Source organism: Nelumbo nucifera, chromosome 5 (assembly GCF_055504915.1).
Source record: "Nelumbo nucifera cultivar China Antique chromosome 5, China Antique-T2T, whole genome shotgun sequence".
Classification (NCBI taxonomy): domain Eukaryota; kingdom Viridiplantae; phylum Streptophyta; class Magnoliopsida; order Proteales; family Nelumbonaceae; genus Nelumbo; species Nelumbo nucifera.
The window spans coordinates 48397838-48407770 of NC_142653.1; the positions used below are offsets into that span (position 1 = coordinate 48397838).

The 9933-nt window shown below is 36.6% G+C and overlaps 1 protein-coding gene and 1 pseudogene across 1 annotated transcript; both read left to right on the plus strand.

Annotated features, from left to right (window-relative positions):
* Nucleotides 1–1922: 1922 nt before the first annotated feature.
* LOC148791566 (putative wall-associated receptor kinase-like 16 pseudogene) lies at nt 1923–3044 on the plus strand (annotated as a pseudogene).
* Nucleotides 3045–5296: 2252 nt separating this feature from the next.
* Nucleotides 5297–9586, plus strand: LOC148791567 (wall-associated receptor kinase 2-like). Its single transcript, XM_088888235.1, has 3 exons — nt 5297–6077; nt 9319–9533; nt 9566–9586. Exons 1-3 carry the CDS (start codon nt 5297–5299, stop codon nt 9584–9586), a joined length of 1017 nt encoding a protein of 338 aa, XP_088744361.1.
* The last annotated feature ends 347 nt before the right edge of the window (nt 9587–9933 follow it).

Here is a 9933-nt window from a genome sequence, read left to right on the forward strand (position 1 = left end):
TAGAAATGTTACATTTTGGAAGGAAGTTATAAATAATGAAATTGATTCAATAATGTCAAATAACACAAGGGTACTAGTAGACTTGCCTACAGGATCAAACCAATAAAATGTAAATGGGTGTTTAGAAGAAAATACAACACTGATAGAACTGTACAAACTTTTAAGGCTAGATTGGTGGCCAAAGGATTTAGTCAAAAGGAAGGGATTGATTACTTTGACACCTATGCACCAATGGCTAGAACAACTTCTATTAGTACACTCATAGCATTAGCATCCATTTATCACTTATCTGTTCACCAAATGGATGTTAAAACTGCTTTCTTAAATGGTGATTCAAATGAAGAGTTTTATATGGAACAACCAGAAGGATTTATTCTTCATGGAAATGAGAAGAATGTCTGTAAATTGGTTAAATCACTATATAGATTAAAACAAGCACCTAAACAGTAGCATGAGAAATTTGATTCTTGCATTCTAGAATTAGAAATATGTTGCACTTTTAACACACAACACCACATTGAATGCAACTGTGATTCAAAGTTTTATGAATCTCACCTCATTGATTTTTTGGTGTTGTCTTTTTTCTCTTCTCTTCTCTTCTCTTGCATGTAAAAAAAGAGTTATTGTCCCATATTATTTGGTAAAGAGATAAAATTGAGTATATTAGTAGGCTTGTTTCCTCTATATATAGGAACCCATAAGTGGAAAATACTATATATCACTACATGCATGTGAGGGGAGGTTGGTTGTGCTTTTTACACATGTACACACCACCAAATTGGGCAAGGGTGGGGTGTGGGTATGCCACACCCTATCTCATTTTTCTCTTTCACTGTTTGGTTTGTAACCAGTTTGTCCATTTAAATTTAAATTTTCTTTTTTAAATGTTTATCTTCGTATCTCTTCTTCTTTGTGTCTCTTCGAATAGGTGCATTATTTTTGAAAGATACATCTCTCTTGTGTCTCTTCAAGTGACTGAAAGCACTCTATAAATAAAGTGTTGGATACATATAAGTGGACACAATAACACAATTTTCCTTTTCTATCAATTGTCTCTATATCTATGCATTATCTTTGAGTGGTTCGTGGAGGTTTGATAAATGAGTGCACATCTTCTAGTAGTTGTAGGCTGTTCCTTCTTTATGACTGATTTGTATTTACTTGGCTGCATCATAGGGGGCAAATGTGGTTTAAGAAGAGTGGCCTAATGGTATGACTCAACCCTCTTTTCCTCTTCAATTCTCAGTCTCTACACTACAATTCTGCAACACTGTCACATTTTGGTTTGCAAAGTGTTCATTGATAACTTCCCTACCTTCTGATTATTATTTCTACAACACAACTTCTCACCAATAATTACCCAACATTTGGTTAGATGCCATATGATATAAAAGTATAATTTTTATGGAACATAATGTGTAAAGATTTAATCATAATATATTGGATTTGGCTATGAGCTCTTCTTTTGTAAAAGCTGATTACAAATTTCCTTTTCTAGATTAGATGTCTGGAAGTGAATTAGAAATATTGTTACCTGATGATCTATTCCACATTCAAACAAGATTTTGGCTAGCAAAATAAGACGGTTCTGGTATTTTTCATGTCTCATTGGCTAGAAAAAACTGCTGATGGTTGCCTACCAAAGGAGTACGTCAATTAACATGAACAATGGATTTCTCATGTTCATTCTATGGGATCTATTATACATATTTGGTAATAGAAGAAGATTTTTATAAAAGAAAAACTAAGAGAGAGATACAACGAACTATAGCAGCAATAAAAGGTGGCTGATCAGCATGGATTCTATAAGTTTTATGCCAAGTTTCCTTTTTCTTTTTATGAGAAACGGCCATGTTATTAGTCAATTTATGAAACCTTCTTCCCTGAGAAAATTACAATATAACAATGGCTATATTGTATGACCAATTTCTCTCTAGATATTCTGTTCACTAACTAATAATTGACATATATTGTATGCAGGTATAAGCCTTTGCATCTTCGTATTACTCATTTGTATCTCTTGGTTATACTTCATCATAAGGAAAAGAAAACTCATGAGATTGAAAGAGAAATACTTTGAGCTAAATGGAGGTTTCCTTTTACAACAACAGTTATCTAATGGAGGCATTTTTCTTGATCATCAAATTGTTGCCATTAAAATATCTAGAATAATGGATTCTAGTCAAATGGAGCAATTCATAAATGAGGTTGTCATTTTAACTCAAATTAATCACCGCAACGTGGTAAAATTCTTGGGATGTTGTTTAGAGACTGAAGTACCTTTGTTGGTTTATGAATATATCTCCAATGGAACCCTTTTTCACCATATTCATCAAAACAATGGCATTTTGCTTTCGTGGGAAGATCGATTGAGGATTGCAACAGAAACTGCTAGAGCACTTGCCTATCTTCACTCCAAAGTCTCTATACCAATTATTCATAGGGACATCAAATCCACAAATATATTATTAGATGAAAAATATATTGCAAAAATTTCTGATTTTGGAGTTTCCAAGTTACTTCCTTCGGATCAATCTCAAATAACCACATTAGTTCAAGGGACATTGGGATATTTGGACCCAGAATATTTCTACACAAGTCAATTGACAGAGAAAAGTGATGTTTATAGCTTTGGAGTGGTTCTTGTAGAGCTCTTAACAGGTAAAAAACCTGTGTCTTTTGAAAGACCACAAGAACAAAGAAACTTGGCTACATATTTCATTTCATCAATGAATGAAAACCATCATTTTGAACTAATTGAAGATCGACTTGTGGATGAGAAAAATGTTGAGGAACTTTGTGTAGTTGCCAAGGTTGCAAAAAGATGCCTCAGTCTAAAAGGTGAAGAAAGGCCCACTATGGAAGAAGTTGCAATGGAGCTACAAAACTTGGAAAGGTTGAGAAAACAACCATGGGTTCTACCAATAGAAGAAGAGAGTGTGAGCTTATTATCTGAACCTTCAGAATTCTATCATGTTGGTGATACATCTGAGCAGTCTTCTTTGCAAAGAAATATGATATTGTCCATGAATTTCCCTCGTTGAGAAATAATCTAGGACATCCCTTACGTCTAATGTTCTTTTCCTATCGTTATAGCAATATTGAAATAATGATTTGATCATCTCCGTTAAACTATTTATATATTTTATTAGTGGATTTCCTTCATCTTATGTATGAGATCCAGTGAATTTATTAAAGAGCTTTTCAAAGCTTATCTCACTGAAGTTTGAAGTTTAGTGCTATGATTTGCAGGTTTAACATTATTCTAAGCCAACTTGGATTGGAAGGATGCATTCCTTTATATTCAGGAATTTAATTTTTTTAGGTCCTTTTAAGGTGTATTTTATATTTAAGTGTTTTAAATTTCCATGTAGAAATTGTCATGGAATTTGTATTAAGAAACTGTTGAAGTGAAATTAATAAACATATAGACATAAAACATAAAAAAATGCTACGGTGATGGTTCTGACAAACTGCTCTTTTACTAAGGTTTGAACCGCCTCAGACCAGATAGACGGCAAGCATATGACCAATGCTTTAGGGATAAGCTGTGGGCGTATGACTGCATTTTTGTATACGGTCTATCTCAAAAATAAAAAATAAGTATACGGTATTTCTGGCTTTCAAAGAAAAACCATACAGTATTTTTAAATTATTGTATTTGTACAATACATTTTTGTATTTGCCCTCCTCTCAAACTAAACCTTAATATCATATAGGACTGTCAATTAAGTGGTTTTGGGTTGGACCCATCCAAATCAATATCAATTTGGATTGATTGCATAGTTCATACATTGAATTAGACCAGTCTAAAATGGTTCAAAGTATTCATTGCGTTAGATTGGACCTGATCCATTTCTTATAAATTCCTATCGGACTGGATTGGATTGAACCAAAACTGGTCCAATGGCCATAAAAGGTTTGAAGTTTGACAAAAATCTGGATTGGGTAGATGTCTGCGTACCATTTGAATAGTCCAGGTGAATGCTAGATCTTGAATTTGATATGTTATTTGAACAACCCAAATCAATGATTAGATTAAATCTGAGCATTTCATTTGTTGGACGATCCAAATTAGATAGCTAATAGCTCGTTCAAGACTTCAAGTCAATTTTGCCCATTAAAAAAAGAAAAAGGAGAAAAGACTTCAGTCAAGTCAATGAAAGTGATTTGACAAATGGTTGTGCATTTGTCACAACCACATCTTCGCTGAAAGACTTAGAGCTTCTGTAGAGAGAGTGAAGGGGAGAGCTAGTTCAATTTAAAAATGAATATGCATTCAGAGATGCACTACATTATTTGAGAATTTGATTTTTTTTAATTTTTGTATTTTAACAATTACATTTTGTATTTAAATAAATTTTAGTTATTATAGTAATTAATCTTCCACTTAATAGATATTGTTTCAAATTGCATTTTTATAAATTTAAGTTTTGATGGATGGATTTGCATTAAGCAGGACTCATAAAGCAATGAAAAATATAGTACAAAAGGTATAAACAAAAATATGGTAAAGCACTATTAAAAAAATTTCTAAGTCGGCAGTCTTATTGACCGCCAGCATAGCCATAAATAGGATCTAAGGAAGCGGTTAGAAACATCAGCCGGCGGTTTGAACCACCACCTAAAAATGGGAGGATTTTTGAGAGAAGTTAATGTGGCGGTCATTTAGGACTTACGCCGGCGGTCATTACTGCCGCCACATAACCCAACGGCATCAAGCTGCGATGATTTAAACCTAAGCCGGCGGTCCAGATCTAAGGCGGCAGCTTTGTAGACCGCCTTAGACATAAGCAGGCGGTCTTAGGCCTAAGCCGGCGGTCATGCCTCCGCCCCTAAATCTAAGCTTTGGATGATCCAAATTGGTATAATGGATTTACAATAAACTAATTAATCAACAACTTTGTTTTCTCTCCCCTCTTACAAGTCAAGTCAAAGGGGCAACATTTATCGGGTCCTTTGCCGTTTCCCACGTTTGAAAATGAAAGCTCAACTTTCCCAAATTTTTTGATTAATCTGCTTCAGTTATTCAAGATATACTTGAACAAAAAAATAAAAAATAAAAAAGCTGTCCATATTGTGTAGTCAAGGCAACGACAGTCACTGATATTTGTCTGCGTGTGCCTGGATTGAAAGCTTTATTTTTGGCTTCTGTGTAATATTCCACGCCGTAAGCTTAACGTTAGGGACTTGGAAAGATATCGATAGTTCATTCACTTGATTGACTTGGGATTAAACGGCTCAGCGTAGTAAGCTTTGATCAGTCGTACTTATATTTATAGTGGCATGGGTCACGATGATTCCATTTCCAGGTACAACAGCATTCTGTTCCTTCCTTTTACCGAGGACGCATTTATCATCCGATCATGATTTGGCCCTTGTTGCTTCTTCATCTCATCCTACTACGGTTGGTCACGATGAACGCAGCAACAACAGGGTCATCTCATCCTCTGTTTTTGGAGCTGCCAAATGCTACATGGACGCCGACAACAATTGGGACGGGAATGACGACTCTAAGGTTAGCTTTTCAAATGCATATAGGGTCTCGGATACCAGAAACAGATTGACCATCGTCGGTTGCGACACATCTGGTACTTTGTATGACTACAATGGCAAAGAGTTCTACGTGGGTTGCACCTCAAAATGCTTGAACGATACCAAAGTGATAATGGGCTTACCATGCAGTGGATTTGGATGCTGCCAGACCACGATACCCAAGGGTATCGCTGATTTTCAAATACAGATTCATAGCGTTTACAACTTCACAAACACACTCAATATTAGTAAATGTGGGATTGTTGTTTTGACCGATCAGGACGACTTACAGTCGCAAGTGTCACAACTTTGGAATATCAGAAACAACGTGAATGACCTTGTAACTTCTGGCATTCGACGTCCAATAGTACTGGATTGGGCAATTCGAAACAACAATAAGTCTTGCGAGGAAGCACGAGGAATGAACAATTCTGCCTGCGGGAGAAACACATACTGCTCCAATTCCACAAATGGCCCTGGATATCTTTGTCATTGTTTGCAAGGTTACGATGGGAATCCTTACCTCCCCGATGGATGCCAAGGTATGAACTCAATTTCTAATTATTCTCTTGCTTTTCACTTAAGGCTCACTCAGTTTGGAAGGAGTATAAATACAAATATGTTGAGTGCAAAACCTTGTATTTGGAAGGTACACTAAATGACCGGATCTAATAGGTACAGTAAATGAGCAGTTGATAAATATTTTGACAACTTTTAAAAGCGAGTATTAGTCTTTTTCAAGGGTGGGGTGAGGGTATTACGAGGGATAGGTGTCAAAAAAAGTTTCAAGTGCTCATTGAATGTGCTTACAACTTCTTACCTATCTCATCCAACCCAGGTTAATATCCTTGTAGGTAACATTTGTTAGGGTAAATGCATTGCATCAATTAATGACCCATTGACCAGGGTGGTTGAACCATCGACTTGTCAACCCATTCAATGGTTTTGGGCATTTTTTATTTTTAATTTTTGTTGTCAAAATGGGCCATCCGTTCAAATCGAATAATTGGACCGTCAACCTAGAAACCAGTGGCCAGAAGGGTTTCATTTTCGGCTCATTTTTTTAAATGTCAATAATTAGATGGAATAACTTTGTAGCCATAGTCATGAGAATGGTGGACATTGCCAGGGATTCCAAAACCTTGAAAGATAAATCCAAAGTGACCTTAAACACAAAAAAGTATTTGTAGTAAATCCACCAAACTAGAAACCAATGAAAAAAATCAAAAAATCGAGTCCAAAGTTCCACTTTGGCTAAACATATATGCAATTAAAGAAAAAGACAAAGTAGATCGTCTTGTAAGAAAAAAAAAATTGCACATGAAACCTAAAGAAAAAACAAAAGAGAAAAAATAAAATAGTGATAAACCCTAAACTGTTTTGGAGGATCTTGAAGAAAACCAAATATATAAAAAAAAGTAGAGAATGAAAAAGAGGAACATGCTGCACATGCTTGAATAAAGCCCATAGTAGAAGAAAACTTTGAATAGTGAAAATTCAAATGCATAAAAATCATGGTTTTCGAATTGCTGTTGACCCGGATGGACGAACATTTCAGTTTGGGAACTCTCTAGGCAACCGGTTCAGTTTTACCCTAATCCTGGTCCCTGGCCAAAAACCATTGAATCGGTCAACGACCCATCGATCGGGGTAGTCAAACTATTGACCCATTGACCCGTTCAATGGTTTTTTGTCTTTTCTTTTCTTTTTTTTTTAATTAGGAACCTCCAGGCAAACAGTTCCATTTTATCCCAATCCCGGTCCTTGGCCAAAAACCATTGAATCGGTCAACGACCCATTGATCTAGGCACTAAAATTGTTGGCACATTGACCCGTTCAATGGTTTTTGGTCTTTTTATTTTATTTTTGTTGTCAAAATGGGCTATCCATTCGAACCAAGCGGTTGAACTATTGACCCAAAAACCGATGGCTAGAATGATTCCGTTTTCAAGCTATATGAGTCACATGCTCGAATGACATAACACATATGATACTACTTAATGGACCTTACACACTCAATTTTTTTCTTGTAATTTTTGTTGTTAAAATGGGTCGTTCGTTCGAACCTGGTTGAGCTACCATTTTTTTATTTTTTAATTGGGGATCATCCAAGCAATTGGTTCGGTTCTACCCCAATCCCAGTCTCTAGTAAAAAACTATTGAATCGGTCAATAGCTCATTGTCTCGAGTTGTTGAACCGTTAACCCGTTGACTCATTCAATGGTTTTTGGCCATTTTTTATCCTTTTTTAATTTTTGTTGTCAAGATAGCTCATATGTTAGAATCGAACAATTGAATCATCAACCTGAAAACCAGTGGTAAGAATGGTTCCGTTTTTGGGTCATATGAGTCATATGCTCAAATGACATAACACGTATGATACTGCTTAATGGATCTCACACACTCAATTTTTTGCCTATAATTTTTGTTGTTCAAATAGGTCATTCGTTTAAAATGGACGGTCAAACCGTATGAGTCATGTTTTGGAATGACATAACATGTATAATACTACATAATGGACCTCATGCATGCATTTTTTTGCCTTTAATTTTTGTTGTTAGAATGAGTTGTCCGTTTGAACCGGATGGTCGAACCGTCGACCTAAAAACTAGTGGCTAGATCGACTTCATAATTTTTTGCTTGTAATTTTTGTTGTCAAAACAAGCCATCCATTCAAACTGAACAGTCAAACTGTCATCCCGAAAAAGCACAATTTTGTTGTAAGAGAATATTGTCCATTTGAATCGAATAGTTGAATTGTCAACCCGAAAACTGGACTATTGAGAGGGGGAACCCGAAATTACCTTGAGTTGTAGGTCCCTATTTTTGTTTAGGTTTGTTTTGCTGGGCTCGACCCTGAGTCTGTGCGTTCTGGTTTGGGCCCATTTTGGGTCTCTATTTCTATGCTTCGGTAGTGGGATTTGCATGCTTATGCAATACTTTGCTCTCTGTTTTTACATTACTTGTTCGACTATGATATTGGAAACTGGAAAGACATGATATTTGGAAGAGTCCGTCGGTTGCAAAAGCGCCACAGGGGAAAGGAGGGGAATTGCGGTAGGAGGCTGCGTTAGTGAGGTCGTTTTCTACTCTACAGAAATAGGCCATCGGTTGGTGGTAAGTCGTCTCCAGTGCCAGGCCTGGGACAGATCTTGTCGTTGGAGAAACGTTGTGCTGTGTTATGCTGGTTGAGACAGAGAGGTGGTGATAAGAAGAAACGGTGGCTGCGAAATTAATCGGAAGGACATTGATATTATAAATTTACAGTAGAAATCAGAATGGCGCTTTAATTGCGGTTTCTACTGAGACTATTGGAGACTCGGATTTGGGTTGAGGGGATATCTTTGGGTTCGGATCAGGTTGGAAAGTGGGAGACAGAAGTGAAGTTGAGGGGCTGATCTTGATTTATAAAAGCTGGGGTGGCAAAGAAGACTGATTTGGAAGTGTTATGTAAGAGGCATTCGGCTAGAAGAGTTTGGTATGCCGTGGAGTTGGCGGAAGGAAGTGTCTATTTTGTAGAGAGGTGAATTAGAAGATATTCTGTCATCTTCACAAAGTAAAAGGGAAGGTAATGGAGGCAATCAGCGGGCTTGTCGAGGCAATCATTGATTTTCCCTTTTTAAAAACATAAAAAAAAAAATCACCAATCGCATTTGCTCAATGACTTTTCTCGGAATGAATTTGTTGTAATTAATGTATTTATTGTTTATTTCCTCTATGTTTAATATGCTAAACATGAAGTATGAAAGGCAGAAATTAAATTCGAAAATGTATTTATTGCAGCATTATTGATATCGTCGGATACAAGGCCTGGGTGCCAAAGCAAATGTGGGAATGTTAGCATCCCATACCCGTTTGGCCTAGTGGGAGATGATCCAACCTGTTTCAAAAATGATGACTTCAAGTTATTCTGCAATACTGCCATCCTTCCTCCAAAATTGAAGTTTTATGGCGATTATAAGAAAGATGACTATACCATTCTCCATATATCACTTGATGCTCATCAACTAACGACTTCCATTCTGGGAAGTGTCCAATGTTACATGGGTGAACATGAAGACCCGGCGGATTATAGCATTCGATATTCTTTTCCAAACACATACAGACTCTCCAATACCAGAAACAGATTCATGGCAGTCGGTTGCGACATGTATGGCAAATTGTATGATTACGAGGGCTCTGTGTTCTATGTGGAATGTCGATCATCGTGCTTGAACGATACAAAAGTGACAGCTGGTTCATCTTGCACCGGCTATGGTTGCTGCCAGACAACCATACCAAACGATCTTAATGACTTTTATGCATTCATATGGAGCCATAACGACTTCGCATACACATGGAGTATTAGTAGATGTGGGTTGGCTGTTCTTCTGTCCGACGACCAGGATTCATTATTTG